The 25,931-nt window shown below is 43.9% G+C and overlaps 1 protein-coding gene across 1 annotated transcript in view; it reads right to left on the bottom strand.

Moving 5' to 3' along the window:
* LOC149450604 (uncharacterized) overlaps positions 1–25,399 on the bottom strand; it is a 66,339-nt gene extending 40,940 nt beyond the window's left edge. Inside the window, 1 exon segment of the mRNA XM_089691715.1 lies at positions 23,654–25,399. Within this exon segment, the coding sequence (XP_089547841.1) occupies positions 23,654–25,135 (1,482 nt within the window). The 5' untranslated portion in view covers positions 25,136–25,399.
* Positions 25,400–25,931: the final 532 nt, after the last annotated feature.

Below are 25,931 nucleotides of genomic sequence, written 5' to 3'. Positions count from 1 at the left end.
GAAACCCAAAAAGCGCTGAATGGGCCAAAGACCATTGGGACGAGGCCACTGCAGAACCGCCGCAACCTTCTGAGGGTCCATGGAGAATCCCTCCGCAGAAATGATGTAGCCCAAAAAGGCAACTTGGGATCGATGGAATTCACACTTCTCAAGTTTACAAAAAAGTTTGTTCTCACGTAATCGTTGCAGCACCTGCTTTACATCCTGGATATGGGACTCCATGGAGGCAGAGTAAACCAGGATGTCATCCAAGTAAACTACCACACACTGCTGCAACAAGTCACGAAGGACATCATTTATGAATTCCTGAAAAACTGCGGGCGCGTTACACAACCCGAAGGGCAGCACCAGGTATTCGTAGTGACCGGTTCTGGTGTTAAACGCGGTCTTCCACTCATCCCCCTGTTTGATCCATACGAGGTTGTACGCCGCCCTAAGGTCGAGTTTGGTAAAGACTGTTGCTCCCTTAAGACGGTCGAACAACGCAGTAATCAAGGGAATTGGGTAGACATTCTTAGTGGTGATTCGATTGAGACCCCTATAATCGATGCAAGGCCTCAATTCACCACCTTTCTTCTTTACAAAGAAAAAGCCCGCTCCTGCTGGGGAAGTAGACTTACGAATGTGCCCCCGGGAAAACGCATCCGCAACGTACTCCTCCATGGCCTTATTCTCCGCAACTGAGAGAGGATACACCCTGCCACGCAGAGGAGTGGCACCGAGTTGCAAGGATATGGCGCAGTCGTAAGGACGATGAGCAGGTAAGGCACCAGCGCGTACCTTATCAAACACGTCCTGGTACTCCCCATAATCAGTGGGCAATGCAGAGTCCGAGGAGGCACACAACACCTTAACCGGCCCACGGATGCACCCAGCCCCACACTGTGGAGACCACGAGAGAATCTCGGCCGTTCGCCAATTAAAGGTTGGATTGTGCGTCTGGAGCCAGGGATACCCCAAAACCACCGAATAGTGCGGAGAAGAAATCACCTGGAAACAGGCCAACTCCCTGTGAATAGCCCCAATCGCTACTTCAACTGGCATGGTCTCGTGGGTAACCTGCGGTGGTTGCAGGGGCCTGCCATCTATTGCCTCGAGAACCAATGGGGTAACTCGAGCCTGCAGGGGAATGGAGTGCTTGGCAGCAAATGAGCTGTCCATAAACAACCCGCCGGCCCCAGAATGTACCAACGCCGGGGCCATCACCGAGCCCTCCGCCCAAGAGAGGACAACGGTGATCAGTGGTTTATCTCTGCGGAACGCCGGGGACGAGGAGACTCCACCCAAGATCTGTCCCCGACAGGATCTCAGGTGCGAGCGTTTCCCAGACGGACCGGACAGGACTGCTGAAAGTGCCCACCAAGTCCACAGTACAGGCAGCGACCCTCCCGACGCTGAGCGGCCCGCTCTCCCTCGGAAAGGCAAGCAAACCCCAGCTGCATGGGCTCACCACCAGACAATCTATCCCCAGCAGGCGTGGGAGGAACGGGTGGGACAGAAAACACAGGTGCCAGTCGATTGGAAGGCCTCCGCAGGCGTTCCTTGAGTGAAGGCCTCTCCCTGAGCCTGGTATCAATCAGGATCAGGAAGGAAATTAGTGCTTCCAGCTCCACAGGCAATTCCTTGGCTGCGATCTCATCCTTCAATGCATCAGAAAGACCCTGAGAAAACGCAGCCACCAGAGCCTCATTGTTCCAACCCACCTCTGCCACCAGGGTACGAAACTCTATGGCGTACTCGGCAACGGTCCGTGAACCCTGATGCATAGACATGAGCAGCTTGGCAGCCGAGGTGGAGCGAGCCAGTACGTCGAATACCCTACGGAAGGCATCGACAAAACCGGAAAACTCATGAATCACCGGGTCGTTCCTCTCCCATAAGGGATTTGCCCAGGCCAAGGCCTTGTCTGAGAGTAGCGATATTAGGAAACCCACCTTTGACCTCTCAGTCGGAAAAGCGTGGGGTATTAATTCGAAGTAAATCCCCACCTGGTTGAGGAACCCACGACACCGACTCGGCTCACCCCCAAAGCACTGTGGAAGAGGGGCTGAACCAGTCATACCTCTGGGCACCACAGCAGCCGTGGCGGTAGGCGCAACAAGCGGAACAGCAGCGGGAGCGACCACCGGAGTGACAACCGGCCTAATAGCACCAGGAGTAAGGTGAGCGGTGCGTGCAAGCAGAGTTTGCAACGCCTGAGCGAACTGATCCAACAGGAGATCCTGTTGATCCAGTCTGGCGACCAACATTGGAAGCGAAGGCGTACCTGCACCGTCAGGATTCATGGAACTTGTGTAATGTCAGGGCAGGGCTGTGGAATGGACAGGTAGGCCTAGTGGCAGGGTAACGCACTGGCTGGCGACAACCACCACCAACAGACCGAAGTCCCTCAGGGTGCGGAGTCTAAGTTCCAGGCTGACCTTCACCAGGGCCCCTGATGGTGGGGATGGACTTGAAGCAGCCAGGAACCAGGTCGCGGCCCCCGAGACACCCCGGCTGCAGTAATGGCCACCGCCAATGGCGTGTAGTCAGGCAGGCCGGGTCGACAACAACGGGACAAAATGGTACAGAACAGTAGACAGAGAATTACAGATCACGGGCCGGGTTCAGCAACGGAAGGTCAGATCGAAGGAGAACACAGAGAATGGTCTTAGTCACAAGCCGAGTCAGATACCAGAAGAGTCACGAGAGTATACACAGAGCTATAGCAAGACAAAGACACAAGTGCAAAGAGCATGTGCGGTTCACAGGCTTATATGTACTCAGCCACACCCCTCTGGGGGATGGACCTCAGAGACCTGAAGGCATAAAAGATTTCCACCATGCTCAGCAGAAATCCAAGATGGATGCCAGCACATGGAGTAATATAACCTCTGGGAAAAGGTAGGACCTTGACACCAGAGTAGGGCGGGGACTGGGTGATATCAGCCTGTAATCCCCTGGTCACTTTCCTGAGCTGTGTTCCCCGTCCTGTATTCCTGGATTTCTCTCGGATAATCTTCCTTCTCTGTGCTGCAGACACAATTTATGTATCTAGACTAGATTTATGGGGATTCTGGGGATCAGCTGGCAGAAAAATGTTTTTCAGCACAAGCAATACTAGACATAGGCACCTGGGGTGTGTGTCTTGGGTGTCCTTCCCCATGCCCAGATCTAGTTATATCTCTGACAGAATATTTCTCCCAGGGTTCCTTGCTCTGTGGTCTGCTGGCTGTGCCGGGTGGAGGGATATGTCTGTATAGTCTCAGACCCAAGTCACTGAGTGCAGTCTCAGGAGATGGGAGGCAGCGGTGTGGGATCTCTGCAACTTGTCTACAGTAAACATTTAATCTTCCACTGATAACTGAATATCAATATTATGAGTACTGACCAATGTATAATTTATATTGTACATTACATTCTCCTGACCCCTGCACTATATACTCTGTTGTACATTACATACTCCTGACCCCTGCACTATATACTCTATGTTGTACATTACATACTCCTGACCCCTGTACTATATACTCTATGTTGTACATTACATACTCCTGACCCCTGCACTATATACTCTATGTTGTACATTACATACCCCTGACCCCTGCACTATATACTCTGTTGTACATTACATACTCCTGACCCCTGCACTATATACTCTATGTTGTACATTACATACTCCTGACCCCTGCACTATATACTCTATGTTGTACATTACATACTCCTGACCCCTGCACTATATACTCTATGTTGTACATTGCATACTCCTGACCTCTGCACTATATACTCTGTTGTACATTACATACTCCTGACCCCTACACTATATACTCTATGTTGTACATTCCATAGTCCTGACTTCTGCTCTCCCCCCTCCCCCCACTGCTATATATACACATAATATGGATTCTCTTTTGTTACACTCATATCCTCCCAGCTGGACATTTTATATCGGATGATGTGATTGGAGCACAGACTTTTACATGGTGATAATAATGTGATAACATCCTCCAACTTTGGACCCTTAAACAGAAAGTGATAATGAGGGAGGAATCAATACCCCAATGATTGTTGTCTTCAGGATCAGTCCAGTCTTCATCTTTGTTGTTCTCCCCCATCCTCACTCTCTGACCTCTGGTGGGGCTCAGCCCTGCTGTTCTTCATGACTAAATCATGGACTAAATAAGGAAGTGCAGTACTTCTTGTGTTGGGAAGATGGCGATGAGTGATAGAGGGGGTGGGGACCCTCGTCCTATAATCCCCTCATCACTGTCCCTCCTATAAAAGACAGTTCTGGTTGTTTCCTCACTCTCTGACTAAGGTCCATGAATAAAGAAATGACCTGGTAGGAGATCAGAGGAGCCATTTCCTAGTTCCCTTGAGGGTGGAATTGTAAGCTCCTCAGAGACCAAGCTGCCTGATGTGGGCGGAGTCCTGGTTTGGGGGAACCAATCAGCTCCCGTCTAGTAATCCTCTTTGTCTTTGTATTTTAGTCCATGGCCGGGAGATGAGGAAAATCTCCGAGGATTGTCTCACTTTGTCTCCAGACTGGAAAGTAGAAGATGAGGACATCACACAGTATAGTCCAGGAGAAAACCCGGCTCCCTCCAATGTCCATCCGGCACCACCCAGTGTAGCTGGACCATCGGATTCCTCGTATCCTGAGGAACCTCAGACTGTGCGGGACCTGGCCGGCCTTCCAACAGGGAAGAGCTTCTCCTGTACTGAGTGCGGGAAGGGTTTCCGATATAAATCCAATCTTAATGTGCATAAAAGATCTCATACGGGGGAGAAGCCTTATTCCTGTACTGAGTGCGGGAAATGTTTCCATTCTAAATCCCATTTTAATTTGCATAAAGGATCTCACACAAGGGAGAAGCCGTATTCCTGTCCTGAGTGCGGGAAAAGTTTTTCACATAAATCCAGTCTTAACACACATCAGAGATCTCACACGGGGGAGAAGCCATATTCCTGTCCTGAGTGCGGGAAATGTTTTTCACAAAAATCCAGTCTTTACACACATCAGAGATCTCACACGGGGGAGAAGCCCTATTCCTGTCCTGAGTGCGGGAATGGTTTTTCAGTGAAGTCCAGTCTTTACACACATCAGAGATCTCACACGGGGGAAAAGCCACATTCCTGCTCTGAATGTGGGAAATGTTTTACACTGAAGTATAATCTTTACATACACCAGAAATCTCACACGGGGGAGAAGACATATTCCTGTCCTGAGTGCGGGAAATATTTTTCAGTGAATTCCCAACTTAAACTACATCAGAGATCTCACACGGGGGAAAAGCCATATTCCTGTTCTGAGTGCGGAAAATATTTTTCACAGAAGTCTAGTCTTTACAGACATCAAAGATCTCACAAGGGGGAGAAGCCACTTTCCTGTCCTGAGTGAGGGAAATGTTCCTCACTGAAGTCCTGTCTTCCTGTACATCAGGGATCACGCATGTGACATGGGGCAGGGTCACTCGGATGATGTCCCCCAGGTGGCTCCGCCTCTTACATATTTAAGAGCTGTCAACCAGGCTTAGAGCACAGGGCTGGGCAGCCATCTTCGGGAACAGAACCTTTTTTCTTTTTTTGGGTCGCCGGTGGCGGGCTTCGTGATTGACATTGGATCTACTTCGAGGGACATTCTTTTAGATTCTTCTTTTATTAAAGGACTTCTCAAAGACCATGTCCTGTCTTTTTTTACACTACACTTTTTGCTTTTTTTGTGAATGAGTAGCGGTACCATGTACCCCATACTCATTCACGAAGGGGGGGCTGGAATCTGGTGGCCCCCTTGTTAAAGGGGGCTTCCAGATTCTGATAAGCCCCCAACCGCAGACCCCCAAAACCACCGGCCAGGGCTATTGGGAAGAGGCCCTTGTCCCCATCAACATGGGGACAAGGTGATTTGGGGGGATCACCCCTGCCCCAAAGCACCCTCCCATGTTGAGGGCATGTGGCCTGGTGTGGTTCAGGAGGGGGGAGCGCTTGCTCAACCCCCCCTTTCCTGACCTTCCAGGCTGCATGCTTGGATAAGGTTCTGGTATGGATTTGGGGGGGGCCCATGCTATTGTTTTTTGTTTTGTCATGGAGTTACCCCTTAAGATACATACCAGACCCGAAGGGCTTGGTGTGGATGGGAGGGGGGACCCCATGCCGTTTTTTATTTATTATAGTGCTGGTTTTTAAATGTAATTCTCCCTTTTTTTTCTTCACTATAGCTCAGAAATTCACCTGTCACTTCCCCCAGCTAAAAGAGAAAGTTTTCTTGGAATTTATATCCCTAAAGGAAACAATGTTTACTTTGAGTTTATTTAAAGATACAAAGTTTTCTGCAACTTCGAAGAAAGTGACTTCTAAGCTTGTGAATTATAGTGAAGAAAAAAAAGGCGGCATTTGCATTTGAAAATCAGCGCCGACATACACTTTGTATTGCGAAAAAAATTATTAACAATTGTGTAAACCGAGTCATTATTTTCAATGGATTTTCATTCGTAAACCAAAAATTACGTTAACCGAGGCGTTGGTAAACCGGAGAACGCCTGTATTAGTATTATAATCCTTTGTATTGGGATACATAGAACCAACATACATCTGAATTGGCAACATAGCACAACATTTGTGTCGCATTGGAGACATCTGGCTAGTTACACTGACCTTGCCCAGGGACCTAGGATTGATTCACACCACAGAAATACAGGCAGGATTAGTGTTCAACAGCTCCGTGGATTAGTGGTTATCACTGCTGCCTCACAACGCTAGGGTTGTTGGTTTGAATCCCAACCACAGCAATGAATTTGGATGATCTCTGTGTGACTACCCTAACATACATGTTCTGGTGGCAGCATCTTTGCTTTCTGTCTCAATGATCCCTAGAATGTGAATTAGAATGAGGCCTTGTCTGTTCAAACACCTTTAAAGTAGCACCTTATGTGAATGTCAAACGATGGGATGAGATAAGGGCCTGGACTAATGATTGATTGGATAATGCTGGTTTTCACTCCACCTCCTTTTGGGAAGGTTTGTCAAACCAAGAGAAGAGTGAGCGAGAGAGAAAAGGATTAAAAAAAAAAAATTAATAAAATAATGGCATGGAGTCCCCCCCCCCAAATCCATAACAGACCCTTATCTGAGCATGCAGATACCACATGCCTTCAAAGATTTATTTCCTTTGTTGAATTTCCTGCTTGGTTCACACTAGATGTGATTTAAAATTGTGCTTTTTGTTGGCAATTTCACCGTGTTTTCTGTAGATTTACCAATGAATTATTGCGTTTTCAATTGTGTTTTGTATTGCGATTTCTATTGTAGTCTATATGTGAAATCGCTACAAAATGCTGAAAAAGTTAGACAAGAACTACTTTTGAAATTGTACTTCAGCAAATCGCTTACGTTAGGACACTCACATACACATTCATTAGATCCGATATCAGGTACAATTTCAATTCCCAAATCGCACCTGAAATTGTGCACCCTGGATGCGACTTGGCATGTGATTTGCATGCCCTGCAACTTACAAATTGCACCCGATGTAACCGGGGGCTAACACCACAGTCACATCTAATCCGATATGGAAATTGGGTAACTTACAGTGAAGTTGCACGATTTCAAAATCAGATTGGATGTGAATGGAGCCTATAGTGGACAATAGGGTGCAACTTGGCCGACGATTTTCAAGTCGCCTGGCATGAAAATTGCAAGCCAAATTGAACCCGATGTGACTGGGGGCCACCCCGGTCACATGAAAGCGGATTTTGAAGTGGTGCGACTTACACTATGGTCACATCATGTGACTTACAGTGAAGTCCCATGATTTGAAAGCTGGGGGACATGCTGATTAAAAGTGTGATTTGCAATACATCTGACACAGATGTCTCTGCAAATTGCATGAAAAGTAGTGTATTCATTACTTTAGAAACTGTTCCGGCTCCAACCAAGTTTGAACCACACCAATATGAACGCTCTAATAGCGGTTACATTGAGTGCGACTTGGCATGTGATTTGCATGACATACGACTTGCAAATTGTATGCTGCACCCTATTGCCTGCTATTAGAGCGGTCACATGGGTGCGTTTCCGACACTGATTTCTATAGTAGTACATGTACTACTTTTGTGGCGATTTGCATAGATATCTGTGTCAGATGTCTTGCAAATCGCAAGGAAATCAGCATCTTCACTGTAAGTTGCACAATTTCTAAATCGGCTTTGATGTGACCGCGGTGTAAGGCCTTTTTATGTTTGATTTCCTGAGTGTTTTCCGATTTATGGGAAATGCCGCATACTAGCAAAAGTGAATTGACATTTTCAGTATTGCATGCGAGATGTGGTCATGTGACTGCCTTAACTCATGCAATAATCTGGAGGGAATTGTGCCCATAGGGCCAAGAAATATTGCCAATAGGGTTCCCTTTCACATTCCTGTTCAATGTTCTGTTGTATGCTGCACAGGTACACTTCACTGTGGCTTTCTTTCTGACTCTGATTTGTGGGGCCTGTATACCAAGGGTTAACGCAGGTGGGAAGAGGATTCATCAGGTGCAAACACTTTCTCTGACCCAATGAATGACAGTGGTGGGTGTGGCCTACCTTATATAAAGAGATGCAGTTGGGGCTGATTTTTTCCTTATATAGGCACAATATTTCTGCATGTCCTTGTCTGTGGTGGTTTGGGGGAGGAAGAGATATTGTGGTGAATTGCCCCCAGGCCACACTCACGCTGTGTGTTGATGTGGGCTGTAAATGTTTTGCATGTTCTTCCTTCTAAGGTGTGTTTGTGTGTTATTGTACAATGATTGTGTGTTTATTATCTTTGTATTGTAATCCTAACACATGTCCATTGCTCTGCTCTTCCAAGTTTGCTTTATTTAGACTGAAAAGCAGTTTTCAGACAAACATGATGAGAAATGTATGTGTGGGGGAGGTGGGAGGTGTTTTTATTTTGGCACGTATGTATTTTTATATAGATATTTCTATCTGCAGCTTGTTTTGTGGATAAGCCTAAGTGGTTCCTATTAACCATTTGTTTCCTGCTGTAACCTGTGAAAGCACAGTTCATTATAAGTATAATCTTTTAGATTGTAAGCTCTTATGAGCAGGAACATTCTATTTTAGCAACATCAATCCTGCTTTTTTTTTTTTTTTTTTTTTTTTAACTGAGATGTTGAATGTACCTACTTGTTGTTGCTGTCCAAATAAACGTGGATTGTGTATTTGATCAATAAACATTTGGACTATGTATTTTTGGGGGGATTATTTCATGTTGTAGTTGAATGTAGCACAGTGGCTAAATGGTTAGCTCTTCCACCTAGCAGTACTAGGGTCGTTGGTTTGAATCCCAACCATGGCACCTCCTGCCTGGAGTTTGCATGTTCTCCCTGTGCCTTTTTCCTCCAGGTACTTTGGTTTCCTCCCACACTTAGTTAGGGACCTTAGATAGTAAGCCCCTTGAGGGTTAGGGACTGATGTGAATTTACCACATATATATGTAAAGCGCTGTGTAGATTGACAGCACTATATAAGTACCTGACATAAATAAATGTACTCGCACCCCTAACACTTATTTTTGCTAGCTATATAATATGCCCAAATCTTCCTTGTTAGAGCGCACATGTGCAAGTATGTCCAAACTAACAAACCAAAAGCCCCCTATTGCACCACAAGACCATCTTATGTACCAATGAATAGGTCGTGTTCATTGTGCAGCTAGCTATTCTTTTTCTACAATCCTCTTAACAGTAATAAATTGGGCCCCCAATTTATGTTGACTTTGGGCCTTTACTGGCAAATATATATTGACCAATGTCATATACACAGTAGAGCTGCAAGCATACATTCACCAATGTCATATACACAGTAGAGCTGCAAACATACATTCCCCAATGTCATATACACAGTACAGTTGCAAGCATACATTCACCAATGTCATATACAGAGTATAGCTGCAAGCATACATTCACCAATGTCATATACACAGTAGAGCTGCAAGCATACATTCACCAATGTCATATACACAGTACAGCTGCAAACATACATTCACCAATGTCATATACACAGTACAGCTGCAAGCATACTTTCACCAATGTCATATACACAGTAGAGCTACAAGCATACATTCACCAATGTCATATACACAGTAGAGCTGCAAGCATACATTCACCAATGTCATATACACAGTAGAGCTGCAAACATACATTCACCAATGTCATATACACAGTAGAGCTACAAGCATACATTCACCAATATCATATACACAATGGAGCTGCAAGCATACATTCACCAATGTCATATACACAATGGAGCTGCAAGCATACATTCACCAATGTCATATACACAGTATAGCTGCAAACATACATTCACCAATGTCATATGCACAGTAGAGCTACAAGCATACATTCACCAATGTCATATACTCAATGGAGCTGCAAGCATACATTCACCAGTCATATACACAGTATAGCTGCAAGCATACATTCACCAATGTCATACACAGTAGAGATGCAAACATACATTCACCAATGTCATATACACAGTATAGCTGCAAGCATACATTCACCAATGTCACATACACATTAGAGCTGCAAGCATACATTCTCCAATGTCATATACACAGTGTAGCTGCAAGCATACATTCACCAATGTCATATACACAGTAGAGCTGCAAGCATACATTCACCAATGCCATATACACAGCGTAGCTGCAAGCATACATTCACCAATGTCATATACACAGTAGAGCTGCAAGCATACATTCACCAATGTCATATACACAGTATAGCTGCAAGCATACATTCACCAATGTCATACACACAGTATAGCTGCAAGCATACATTCACCAATGTCATATACACAGTAGAGCTGCAAGCATACATTCACCAATGTCATATACACAGTATAGCTGCAAGCATACATTCACCAATGTCATACACACAGTATAGCTGCAAGCATACATTCACCAATCTCATATACACAGTATAGCTGCAAGCATACATTCACCAATGTCATATACACAGTAGAGCTGCAAGCATACATTCACCAATGCCAAATCCACAATAGAACTGCAAACATATATTTGTGAATGTCATATACACAATGGAGCCGCATGGAAAATTGCTATGGTGCACAAATAAACGCCAAGATGGCTGTTGGAGGAGGCGCTAGAGCAGCTGTCATACCAGAAATACGTCATGACGTTTGCGGAAGGACGTTTGCACACACCCGGAAGTGGTAGTGGGGAGTGTTAGTGGATGGGAGTGTAGTTAGGAGAGTTTAGTGGTCATTTACAAGTCTATGTTTTAGTTTTGTGAATTGTTCTTTTGTGGAATTCCAGACCACATCTGGACATGGCGAGATCGCTGTTCTCCACCGAGGAGCTGATCCTCATTTGCTGGGGAAACATTAATAATAATTGTATTTTCAGTTGAAAACATGTCCAATTCCTAGATCCATTGAGGTACATAGCAGAGGTTCAAGGTTCTTCCTAACTATACAGGTGGCACAGACACAAGCATACACCCAGGGCCACTGTTAGATATCACGGGGCCCCATACAGCATACCTGACAGCCCCCCACCGCCAGAGAAAATATCCAAATTATATTTATGGTAAAAATACACTAAAAACATTATTAATGGACATAATCCCAACCATATTCCTGTGAAATCTAAATGATAAAACTGTACTGAGTTCATAAATAAAGCTGTGTGTGTAATGGAGGTCTTGGGGCTCATTCACATGGGTGCTGTGGCCTGTAGAGTGGGAATCAGTGGTTGGTTGTTGTGGCTATCGCCGTTTGCAGGCAACCTATGTTACACTATGGAAATGCTGCAGGTCATAATTTGAGAAGCATATGGGTGCAGGTGTACAGCCCTGAACACACACAGTGAGCATTCAGGGCCACTTCCCCACGCCTTCACACCTGTCAGATTTAAACCTGTGTTCATAAAACTGCTGTTTCCCCATAGTGTAACAGGTGGCTCCAGCCACATGAACAACCCCCTCATTCATGCTGTACAGGACAGAGGACCTGTGTGAATGGGGCATTTTTTACTTTTTTTTCCTCAGCTCATTAATTTCCATGGGCTGCCTAATGTGTGGGAACATGCAAAATTACTGCAGGCATATTATTGTAAAAGTGTGTTGCACCTAACCGCACAGTAGTGTGGTGCCATGCGTTTTGGTGGCTGTGAATGGGACTGTTTTTAATAGACGTGTGTAGGTGCAATTGCATTTTCATCATGGTACCTGCGCACATCTACAGAGGGCATTGCATTTCTTTGCTGTGCTGGAAAATGTGTGTTCTTGCATGCGTTTCTGCACCACCAATGGTGTGAACAAGTCCTAAGGGTCGGTTCACACTATAGAAACAGTCTAGATGTGTTCCTGATGGGTTTTTTTCATGCCCTTTTGGCATGCATGTTTAGTGTGTTCCAGTACATTTTGGATGCCTTTTGGACACGTTGCATTGCATTTTTGTATCCCTTCCAGTTAGTTTTTTCTACTTTCTTTTTATTCAATTTAATTAGGGACATGTGCGTTTTAGTACATTCAAGGACGTTTCAATGTGTTCCAGTACAGTTCTGTGCAGAAACAATGCAGCGTGGTCAATTTGTTTACAGCACCTGCAATGCACTGAAAATGAAAGTGCTGATGTGAACTAATACATTAACAACCATATTACCTTCTTTGTGAATGCGAAAAAGCAACTGAAACACATGTAGTGTGAACTGGCCCTAAAGATTATTAGAGGTCAGGGAACGGGACTGACCAGGGATTGTGAATTCAATCAGACTAGTGGTGAGATACAATCAGGAATCCTATAATAATGTGAGATCTGAGCTGTAGCTGATATAAAATGAGACACATTCTCTTGATCAGTAAATAGTTAAAAAGAGTGGGGCGGTGATCCATAGATTTGCATATGGGACAGGTGATGATGGGGTGGGGGAGGGGGACAAGTTGTATAAGAAGACAGGTTCAAAAAAGATAAAAAAGTTACAATGAAATATACACAGCATGAAACTTGCACATTTCCAACTTGTCAGAAGAACGGGATGCAGGTAAGAGTCACTCCCTTTCCACTTTTTAGTCATTAGGCAAAATCATAATTGATTGATCAATATTCCTGTCACTGACCGAACCCAGAAAATGTATCTCCATTTTTTTTAACATTCATAAATGTCAAGGAGCTTATAATCTAAGGGCAAAAACTCAGCCATGTACTAGGCCCAATGAACCTAACAGCATGTCTTTGGAGTGTTGGCAGAAACACATCCATACAGAGAAAGCATGCAAACTGGGATGCAGCCATGACTGGGATTAGAACCCATGACCCAAGTGCTGTAAGTTCTGAGTTCTAACCACTCAGCCACTGTAGGAGACACAGTTTGAGCTGTAAAGTAGAATAGTTACATTGTTTAAAACTGATAAAGCGAGCTCTGGTCAAATGATATAGACTACTAAAATGGTATTACACAAGATCAATATAAATCTAGGTATAGATATGAAGGTAGCAGCTAGCACTCAGGGTATTGGCAACAGTCCCAGAATAGAAATATGTTACAGTAATAGTGCAGCGCTATAAATGCATGTTATCAATCATCAACGCATGGAAAATCCAAAAAGTGCAATAATTTATTTATTTCAGGTACTTACAGTCAGGTCCATAAATATTGGGACATGGACACAATTCAAACATTTTTGGCTCTATACACCACCACAATGGATTTGAAATGAAACAAACAAGATGTGCTTTAACTGCAGACTGTCAGCTTTAATTTTAGGGTATTTACATCCAAATCAGGTGAACGGTGTAGGAATTACAACAGTTTGCATATGTGCCTCCCACTTGTTGTTGATGTCCCAATATTTATGGACCTGACTGTACATAGCGCTATCAATTTACACAGCGCTTTACACATACATTGTACATTCACATCAGTCCCTAACCCTCAAGGGGTGTACAATCTAAGGTCCCTAACTCCCATATACTAGGGCCAATTCGGACAAGAATCAATTCACCTACCAGCATGTCTTTGGAGTGTGGGAGAAAACTGGAGTACTCGGAGGAAACCCACGCAAGCACAGGGAGAACATGTAAACTCCATGCAGGAGGTGCCACGGTTGGGAATCGAACCCATGACCTATTTACTGCAAGGCAGACATGCTAATCATTAAGTCACTGTGCTGCCCATTAATGATGATGTAAAATGGTAAATGGTGCTAAAAAAAAGTTCATCTAATCATTCGTGAATAATGGAATGTCCTTGGTGTGAGAGTACCAACTCAGGGAGTGCCTATGAATGGCACGTGTGGTTTATCCATGACGGACAGTAGTGCATGAACTGGTGAAAGGTCATCCACCCTTGTGACAGTGTACTACACTATTAAGCACCTTTCTGGCTCCTGTGGCTGAGCTAATTCCTCCCCAGGACCATTTGGGCACCCACCCTGATGGATGGATGGATGGATGGAGCTGGATGACTAACCCATAGCTGCCAGCATACCGCTGCACCCCCAGATGTGTGATGTGTATAACCCATGCGCAGTAATACCTTAACATAGAATAGTTACATGATTACAGAGAAGGAAGAGATATCATTATATTGGGAGCTCAGAACTAGACATTCCCAATTATTGGAGATATAAGTGTGAAAATGTTTAACATCTGAAAATAGAATGTATGACATTCATTAGGAAATGCATCAGTTGTCTCATCATTCTGGAGAAACAGCAAAAAAACAATTCTAATCTCGGTGTACTAATTATGTTACATTCTAAGTATTCTCTTATGCCAACAGGAAAGCACCAATGGTACAAAGCCCGCGCTTGTGCGCCATCTAGCGAACATATCCGGTATTGCACCTAAAAATGTGCCAGACGCGATTCCACATTTACTAATAGTAAAGTAGACGTTTATCAATGAGATTGCTAGACGTCGCTCAGAGGACTGACAGGTCCTCATTGATTTAACTGAGTCTGCCTGAATGGTCAGAGTCTGCTGGTAGACTCAATTTTTAGTAAATCAGGGCCATACACTTTACCAACCGATCAGTGACTGCTGCCCCTCTCTGCCAATCCCTTCACTGACTTCCACTAACCCAGTGTTTCTCAACTCCAGTCCTCATGGACCCCCAACAGGTCATGTTTTCAGGATTTCCATTATTTTGCACAGGTGATTTGATCAGTTTCACTGCCTTAGTAATTACCACAGCTGTTTCATCTGAGGGAAATCCTGAAAACATGACCTGTTGGGGGTCCATGAGGACTGGAGTTGAGAAACACTGCACTAACCCAACATATAAAATTCAAAATACTAACCACAACTTACAAAGCCATCCACAACACTGCCCCTAGGTACATCACCAACCTCATCCACAGATACCGCCGAAATCGCCAGCTCTGCTCCCCCCATGATATCCTCCTCTCTATCTCCCTCATCACCTCCTCCCATGCTTGCCTCCAGGACTTCTTCAGAGCCTCTCCCATCCTCTGGAACTCCCTATCACAGCATGTCCAGTCAGCCCCCACCCTATCTGCCTTTAGATGATGTTTGAAAACCCACTTATTCAAGGAAGCCTACCCCACCCCCACCTAAGAACTGTACTTGAATCACCTCCACCAGATCATCCCCCGCAGCCATCACCTTTTGTATCACCTCCCCCTTCCTTCAGATTGTAAGCTCCACGGGCCAGGCCCTCCTATTCCTTCTATACTGAAATGTATTGTAATTGTACCGCCCCCCTTATATTGTACAGCGCTGCGCAGACTGTTGGTGCCATAAATACTGTATAATAATCATAAACACATAGAAGACCCTGTAACACCCCTATGTTGGAGGAAGACTACGCCCAAAAAGACAACCAATTATTAGTGACATCCAAATCTCAATTCAGTATTAGAGATGGATTACTGATAAGAACATCCAAAAATGGTGTCCAACAATGGGGAGTCCCCACTATATGTAGAGGACTCAGGTTACAACATCTCATTACACAGAGCATTGAGGTCGGCTTGTAAGTTGGAGACATCCTGTAAGGACGTTATTCCCCGGCACAGCTTGGTGTCATCTGCAAAGACTGGAATGGGGTTTATAATCTCACACCCCATATTGTTTATATATATATATTAATAAGGTTCCCAACACTGAACCTTGGGGTACCCCACTAATAACACTGAACCTTGGGGTACACCACTAATAACACTGAGCCTTGGGGTACCCCACTAATAATACTGACCCTTGGGGTACCCCACTAATAACACTGAACCTTGGGGTACCCCACTAATAACATGGAACCCTGGGGTACCCCACTAATAACACTGAACCTTGGGGTACCCCACTAATAATACTGAACCTTGGGGTACCCCACTAATAACATGGAACCTTGGGGTACCCCACTAACACTGAACCCTGGGGTACCCCACTAATAACACTGAACCTTGGGGTACCCCACTAATAACACTGAACCCTGGGGTACCCCACTAATAACACTGAACCTTGGGGTACCCCACTAATAACACTTAACCTTGGGGTACCCTACTGATAACACTGAACCTTGGGGTACCCCACTAATAACACTGAACCCTTGGGTACACCACTAATAACACTGAGCCTTGGGGTACCCCACTAATAACACTGAACCTTGGGGTACCCCACTAATAACACTGAACCATGGGGTACCCCACTAATAACACTGAGCCTTGGGGAACACCACTAATAACTCTGAACCTTGGGGTACCCCACTAATAACACTGAACCTTGGGGTACCCCACTAATAACACAGCCTTGGGGTACACCACTAATAACACTGAACCTTGGGGTACCCTACTAATAACACTGAACCTTGGGGAACCCCACTAATAACACTGAACCTTGGGGTACTCCACTAACACTGACCCTTGGGGAACCCCACTAATAACACTGATCCTTGTGGGACACCACTGACACCCCCAGACCATTCAGAGTATGAATCATTAACCACTACTCTCTGAATACCATCTTTTAGTCAGTTTTCTATCCATTTACATTCAGATTTTTCCAGCCTGTAGACTTTACCTTACACATTAGCCGTGTGTGGAGAACTGTGTCCAAGTATACCACGTCCACTGCCACCCCTCTGTCCAAGTATACCACGTCCACCGCCACCCCTCTGTCCAAGTATACCACGTCCACCACCACCCCTCTGTCCAAGTATACCACGTCCACAGCCACCCCTCTGTCCAAGTATACCACGTCCACAGCCACCCCTCTGTCCAAGTATACCACGTCCACCGCCACCCCTCTGTCGAAGTATACCACGTCCACAGCCACCCCTCTGTCGAAGTATACCACGTCCACAGCCACCCCTCTGTCCAAGTATACCACGTCCACCGCCATCCCTCTGTCCAAGTATACCACGTCCACCGCCATCCCTCTGTCCAAGTATACCACGTCCACCGCCACCCCTCTGTCCAAGTATACCACGTCCACCGCCACCCCTCTGTCCAAGTATACCACGTCCACTGCCATCCCTCTGTCCAAGTATACCACATCCACCGCCACACCTCTGTCCAAGTATACCATGTCCACCGCCACCCCTCTGTCCAAGAATACCATGTCCACAGCCACCCCTCTGTTCAAGTATACCACATCCACTGCCACCCCTTTGTCCAAGTATACCACGTCCAAAACCAGCCCTCTGTCCAAGTATACCACGTCTACCGCCACCCCTCTCGCCAATTACACCACGTCTACTGCCACCCCTCTGTCCAAGTACACCACGTCCACCGCCACTTCTCTGCCCCAGTATACCATGTCCACCGCCACCCCTCTGTCCAAGTACACCACGTCCACCGCCACTTCTCTGCCCCAGTATACCATGTCCACCGCCACCCCTCTGTCTGAGTATACCACGTCCACTGCCACCTCCCTGTCTGAGTATACCACACCCACTGCCACCCCTCTGTCCAAGTATACCACGTCCAGTGCCACCCCTTTGTCCAAGTATACCACGTCCACAGCCAGCCCTCTGTCCAAGTATACCACGTCCACAGTCAACCCTCTGTCCAAGTATACCACGTCCACCGCCAGGCATGGCTGGGCAAAACCACATTTTAAAACAAGTGTTTTTAAAACAGGTAGGGGGTGCACGCGAGGCCGCAGATGTCAGTCGCCAGGTCACAGACAGTTGTTACCGACTATGTCCCGGCAATCGGCGGCAATCGCTGACAGAGAGCACAGCTGCAGTAGCTGTGCTTTCTGTCAGTTCCCTGACAGCTCCAGGACACGCTGATCAGGACAGAAGAGTTTCTCTCTCCCGATCAGCAGCGTTCCCTGCAGTACACACCCCGCCCCCTAGTAAAACACTCCCCCTTACACAGTTAACCCTTCCCTGAAAAATAAACTTAACCCCTTCCTCCCCAGTGCCATTAGTACAGTGTCAGTGTTTTTTTTTTTGCACTGATCACTGTATTGGTGTCACTGGGGATGTCAGTGACCCCAAGTCAGTTCCCCCCAGTGCCAAAATGTCCACCGCAGTCCCGCAGTCCAACCATAAGTCGCTGATCGCCGCCATTATTAATATAAAAAACCCTAAAAATCCCAGTATCTTTCCGCCATTTGTAAACGCTATAACTTTCACGTAAACCAATTAATTTACACGTATTGTTTTTGTTTTTTAGCAAAGACGTCGCAGAATACATTTTGGCAGAAATTTATGACGAAATTTGATTTTTAAATTTTTTTTTACTGGACATGTTTTATAGCAAAAAGTCCAAAATATTGTTTTTTTTCCCTCAAAATTGTCAGCCTTTTTTTTTATAGCGCAAAAAATAAAAACCGCACAGGCAATCAAATACCACCGAAAGAAAGCTCAATTTGTGGGAAAAAAAAGGATGTAAATTTAATTTATGTACCATATTGCATGACCGCGCAATTGTCCGTTAAACTAGCGCAGCGCTGTATAGCAGAAAAATGGTGTAAATTGCAGTATCTCTCCCATAGTTTGTAGACGCTATAACTTCCACACAAAGCAATCAATATACACTTATTGGGATTTTTTTACCAAAAACATGGAGCAGAATACATTTTGGCCTAAATTTATAACTAACTTTGAGTTTACTATATATTTTTTATAGCTGAAAGTAAAAAATATTGTTTTTCTTCAAAATGTTTGGCCTTTTTTTGGTTATAGCGTGAAAAATAAAAAGCGCACTGGTGATCAAATACCACCAAAAGAAAGCTCTATTTGTGTGAAAAAAAGGATGTAAATTTTGTTTGGGTGCAGCATAGCATGACCGCGCAATTATCAGTTGAATTAGTGCAGCGCCGAGTAGAAAAAAGAGGCGTGGTCATTAAGGGGGGTAAATCCTCTGGAGGGCGAGGGGTTAAGATTTACGGTAACTAGCGATCTGAATCAGATTCATTTTCTTGACCTCATATTATATAAAAGCGATGGTGAAATTTTGACTAAAACTTTTTTCAAGGAAGTTGATAAAAATAGCTATATTCCTGCAATTAGTGGACACCATCCTGGATGGCTTCACAATACACCTAGGAGCCAATTGTAGTGAAAACAGACTATATCAATCAAACAGATATTATTATTGACAGATTTGTGGAGAAGGGATATGAGAGGCCATTTCTTCTTAAAGAAAGAAATTTCATTAATGAAAAAAATAGAGAGTCCCTTTTGAATAATAAGTTATCTAAGGAATTTGAGAACAATATCAGCTTTTTTACCAATTTTAATATACAATATCGTAAGGTTGAAAGAAGTTTTAAAAAATATTGGCCTATTTTGTTACAAGATGTATCATCTTGTAACAAAATTAAAGAAAATTATTCCTAAAAAACAATATTTGTCTATAGGAAAAATAGGTCATTAAGGACAAGAAGAGCCCAGAATGTTATAGATCCCCCTAAAAGAGTAGAGTTATTTCCAGATTTAAAAGGTTTCTTTTATTGCAACAAATGTATATGTTGCAGAACAGTTCGCAGAGTCAAAGAAAAATCTTTAATTCGTTTTGTTCTAATAAAGAATATAAAATCAATTCCCTGATTCCTTGCAATTCAACCCATGTAGTTTATATCCTGGAATTCCCGTGCCACCTTCCATATGTGGGGCGGACAGGGAGATGTCTTAAAACTAGAATAGGTGAACATATTGCCAATATAAAAAAGGGTTTAGAAAAACACAGCGTTTTGAAGCATTTTAAGATGAAACATAATTGTGATCCGAGTTTATTAACCTTTTATGGTATTGATTTGGCTAAATCACATTGGAGGGGCACGGATTTAATTAATAATATTTCCAAGAAAGAAACTTATTGGATTTATGAATTGAATGCTCTTAAACCCAATGGAATGAACGTTGATATTGATCTTAATTGTTTTCTCACTAATTTTTGACGTTTGTTTTTATTTAGATTTTTTTATGCCATTTTTTGCGATATTTTATATTACGTTCCCCTAGTCCCCTTTTTTTTCTCTTTTCATGAGATATTTTGAGTTGTTCCCTTTATTTTAGTATTTTTATTTTATTTATTGTATTAGAGTTCCCCTTAATTATTATCTATCCTTGTTGATTAGTATTACAAACCTTTTCATTTTTGATCAGAGTTCTCTTTTAGTATCTATTTGACACTGCCACTTTAAATGTTTTTTTTTTTTAATGTTTCTTTATCATGTTTATGCTTTGTATAGATATTTTTATATACATTCTTACGTTAGATATATTAGGTTTTTGTTTAGATAGGTGTGCAGAGATATCAACGTGCATTACAAGATACATGTGTTTATGTTGAATGAAGATTTTCCTTTAATGACATATGTATCTATTTTGTTACTGTCTCCCAAGATGTTTATGTTCCCAATTATCTTTTTTAATCTGCTTATATTGAAGTCATGTTTGTTATTTACCACTTTGTTACATTTTACCCATCTATTGTATCCATTTGTTTACATGACAGCTTGTTGTTTTGGGATAGGATTGCTTGCTCGGTCCGCTCTCATTAGTCACCAGCTGTCAGTCTGGTGCAGTGAATATTTAATGAACAGCTGACGTCTCACATCCATCCGCTCAGTGAGGACGTCGATGACGAAATGCGTAGGGCGGTGCCTTTGGATGTGACGTTCAGAACACTCCTGGTCTGTTTGCACGTTGCATGTTTAGCTGGGTCTGAGTCGCTTGTATTCATCACACACACTGTTTATACTGGTGTCAGTCTGGACACCTTGCTTGGAAGTGCATTTCTTCATTAAAGTTTGATGCCTTTTAAAACATACTGCACCATGATTGGTCACTTTTTTCTTTCGAGTGACGGTCTGATCATCTCTCAGTTTGGATACTGAATCACCTTTGCAGTGGATTTTCAGCTTTGCAGCACATCATCTGTTGGAGTTCATCCCTCATTTCATCAGGGTTGCTGTCAACATAATATTCATTTCTCCCAGAGTAACAAGTACTATATGCTGGTTTTTCAACAATCAGCATATTACTCTGGGGAGTTCTATTTAACCATTTTTGGTGGTGGATTCATGTGGTGAATTATTATTTTGGACATTATTTATTATTTGAACTTTTGGACTTTTTTGTTTTTGCTGGATTTTATTTTGATTTAATATATTGTTTCTTATTGTTTTGTTACTTTTTTTGTTACACTTTTGTATGTATTTAAGCGTAACCTATATTTTTTTAAGTTCATGAATCCATGCTGTCCGTGGCTTACAATATTTGTTTCCAGCAAGAACTCCTCTCTGTGGTCTTTTATTAAACTCTCCAGTATCTTCCCAACTATAGAAGTTACACTAACAGGTCTATAATTACTTGGGAAAGATTTTGTCCCCTTTATAAATATTGGCCCCACATTGGCCTTACACCAATCCAGTGGTACTATGCCAGTCATTAAAGAGTCCCTAACAATGAGAAACAATGGCTGTGAGATGACAGAGCTGAATTCTGTAAGGCCCCGTGGGTGTCTGCCATCCGGTCCAGGGGCTTTATTCACTTTTATTCTGTATAAATATTTCTGGATCATATCAATTGTGAGCCAATGTGGATCATCTGGGGGGTGTCAGTACCACCCCCCATTATGGACAAGAGCCCCCCCATGCTCCTTTGTATACACAGAGCTGAAGAAGGGATCTCATACATTGTCCTTCTCTTTGTCCTCAGTCACCCCCTCTAGATGGTTCTGTAAAGGGCCTACATGCTGGGACCGGACCTTTCTACTATTCATATATTGGAGGAATGTTTTGGGGTCGTCCTGATATCTTTCTGTTGTTTGTTTTCAGTTTTTGTGCCTTTATTTCCTTTTTGCATCTTCTGTTCTATTCTTTGTAATGTGTAAACGATGATCGCGTTCCTTCATTGTTATATGTAATAAAAGCTCTTTTCTTATTATCTATCGCTTTTGTAACTTTGGCCGTAAGCCACATAGGTTGGATTTGTAGCCTTTTATACTTGTTGCCCATGGGAATATATTTTGCAGTGTGGTCACATACAGTCTTTTTGAAAAACTCCCATTTCTGTGTTGTGTTCATCGATATCAATATTCCCTCCCAGTCTATGTCTTGGAGAGCAGCTCTCAGCCTTGGAAAATTAGCTCTCTTAAAGTTGAGCATTTTTATTTTTCCCATATGTGCTCTCTATTTACAGCTAACAATAAATGAAATCATGTTATGGTCACTGCTACCCAGATGTTCTTTTATATGGACATTCGTAATAAGCTCTGCATGGTTGGAGATGACCAGGTCCAGCAGAGCATCATTACTAGTTGGGGCCTCTATGAACTGGACCATAAAATTGTCCTGTAGTAGGTTTATATATTTTTACCCTTTAACTGTTCTTGCAGTACCATTACTCCATTCCCTTTCCGGGTAGTTACCATCCCCCATTATTATCACTGTCCCAGCCCTTTCCATCTGTGGGAGGAGCTGAGTCTCCACCTCCTCATTAACACTGGGAGACCTATAACAAACTCCAATGATGCCCTTTGCAGTACCACCCCCCATGTGCAGTTCCACCCATAATACTTCAGCCTCATCACACTCTCCATCAACTAGGTCCTCTTTCACACTCGCTCTGAGATCACTTCTCACATAGAGACAGACTCCACCCCCTTTCCTATTTCCCCCGTCTCTCCGAAAGAGAACCTAGCCAGGAATATGAATGGCCCAGTCATGTGAGGAATGAAGCCAAGATTCAGCAATACCAATTCAATCCTAGTTCTCTTCATGCACCAAACCTTCCAACTCACCTATTGTGCTGGGCACACTTCTGGCATTGGGGAACAAACACTTTCATTCACTGACACCTTGTCCATTCACTGACACCTTGTTCATTCACTGACACCTTGTTCATTCACCGACACCTTGTTCATTCACCGACACCTTGTTCATTCACTGACACCTTGTCCATTCACCGACACCTTGTTCATTCACGGACACCTTGTTTATTCAGGGACACCTTGTTCATTCACCAACACCTTGTTCACACGGATTTTTTGTATTTTTTATTTGCATACAAATGGTACCAATTGCATTGGTTGTTTGTAACATGGGAAACTTCTTATCATCTACCATAGCCTTCCCCCCATCTTAACCCATTCCACCCACCAATAAGTACTGACCCGTCTGATCTGTCTACCCCATTATAATACCTGATGTACAGGAAAACAGGACTTCAGTGAGGAACATTTCCCTCACTCAGGACAGGAAAGTGGATTCTCCCCCATGTGAGATCTTTGATGTATGTAAAGACTGGACTTCTGTGAAAAACATTTCCCGCACTCAGGACAAGAATACGGCTTCTCCCCAGTGTGAGATCTCTGATGTCTGTTAAAATGGGACTTAACTGAAAAACATTTCCCACACTCAGGACAGGAATACGGCTTCTCTCCCGTGTGAGATCTCTGATGTATGTAAAGACTGGACTTCACTGAAAAACATTTCCCACACTCAGGACAGGAATATGGCTTCTCTCCTGTGTGAGATCTTTGATGTGTGTAAAGACTGGACTTCACTGAAAAACATTTCCCACACTCAGGACAAGAATGTGGCTTCTCCCCCGTGTGAGATCTCTGATGATTATCAAGTTTGGACTTCTGTGAAAAACATTTCCCGCACTCAGGACAAGAATACGGCTTCTCCCCCGTGTGAGATCTCTGATGTCTGTTAAAATGGGACTTAACTGAAAAACATTTCCCACACTCAGGACAGGAATACGGCTTCTCTCCTATGTGAGATTTCTGATGTGTGGAAAGACTGGACTTCACTGAAAAACATTTCCCACACTCAGGACAAGAATACGGCTTCTCCCCTGTGTGAGATCTTTGATGTGTGTAAAGATGGGACTTCACTGAAAAACATTTCCCACAATCAGGACAGGAATGTGGCTTCTCCCCCGTGTGAGATCTCTGATGTGTGTAAAGACTGGACTTCACTGAAAAACATTTCCCACACTCAGGACAGGAATATGGCTTCTCCCCTGTGTGAGATCTTTGATGTGTGTAAAGATGGGACTTCACTGAAAAACATTTTCCACACTCAGGACAGGAATATGGCTTCTCCCCCGTGTGAGATCTCTGATGTTTGTAAAGATGGAACTTCGATAAAAAACATTTCCCGCACTCAGTACAAGAAAATGGCTTCTCCCCCGTGTGAGATAGCTGATGTATGTAAAAATAGGACTTCTGTGAAAAACATTTCCCGCACTCAGGACAGGAATATGGCTTCTCCCCAGTGTGAGATCTTTGATGTGTATAAAGATGGGACGTCACTGAAAAACATTTCCCACACTGAGAACAGCAATACGGCTTCTCCCCCGTATGAGATCTCTGATGTTTGTAAAGATGGGACCTCACTGAAAAACATTTCCCGCACACAGAACAGGAATGTGGCTTCTCTCCTGTGTGAAATCTTTTATGCCCATTCAGACCAGATTTAGACTGGAAACCTTTCCCGCACTCAGGACAGGAGAACCTCTTCCCTGTTGGAAGGCCGGTCCGGTCCCGCACAGTCTGAGGTTCCGCAGGATACGAGGAATCTGATGGTCCATCTACACTGGGAGGTGCCGGATGGACATTGGAGGGAGCCGGGTTTTCTCCTGGACTATACTGTGTGATGTCCTCATCTTCTACTTTCCAGTCTGGAGACAAAGTGAGACAATCCTCGGAGGTTTTCCTCATCTCCAGGCCAGGAACTAAAATACAAAGAGGATTACTAGACAGGAGCTGATTGGTTCCCCCAAACCAGGATTAACTGAGCATCACCAGAGGTCAGAGAGTGAGGATGGGGGAGAACAACTATGTCCAGCTGGGAGGAAATGGGTGTAACAAAAGAGAATCCATGTTATGTGTATATATAGCAGTGGGGGGAGGGGGGAGAGCAGAAGACAGGAGTATGGAATGTACAACAGAGTATATAGTGCAGGGGTCAGGAGTATGTAATGTACAACATAGAGTATATAGTGCAGGGGTCAGGAGTATGTAATGTACAACATAGAGTATATAGTGCAGGGGTCAGGAGTATGTAATGTACAACATAGAGTATATAGTGCAGGGGTCAGGAGTATGTAATGTACAACATAGAGTATATAGTGCAGGGGTCAGGAGTATGTAATGTACAACATAGAGTATATAGTGCAGGGGTCAGGAGTATGTAATGTATAATATAAATTATACAGTGTAAGGGTCAGGACTCATAATATTGGTATTCAGTAATCAGTGGAAGATTAAATGTTTACTGTAGACAAGTTGCAGAGATCCCACACCGCTGCCTCCCATCTCCTGAGACTGCACTCAGTGACTTGGGTCTGAGACACTACAGACATATCCCTCCACCCGGCACAGCCAGCAGATAACAGAGCAAGTACCCTGGGAGAAATGATCGGTCAGAGATCTTACTAGACCCGGCCATGGGGAAGAATATCCAAATCACATGTCCCAGGTGCCTAGGTGTATGGTGAAAATCAACATTTTTCTG

This window comes from Staurois parvus, unplaced genomic scaffold (assembly GCF_062004578.1).
Source record: "Staurois parvus isolate SC_StPar_1 unplaced genomic scaffold, SC_StPar_1.0 ptg000570l, whole genome shotgun sequence".
In the NCBI taxonomy this organism is placed as follows: domain Eukaryota; kingdom Metazoa; phylum Chordata; class Amphibia; order Anura; family Ranidae; genus Staurois; species Staurois parvus.
This window is presented reverse-complemented; position numbering and strand designations above follow the sequence as displayed.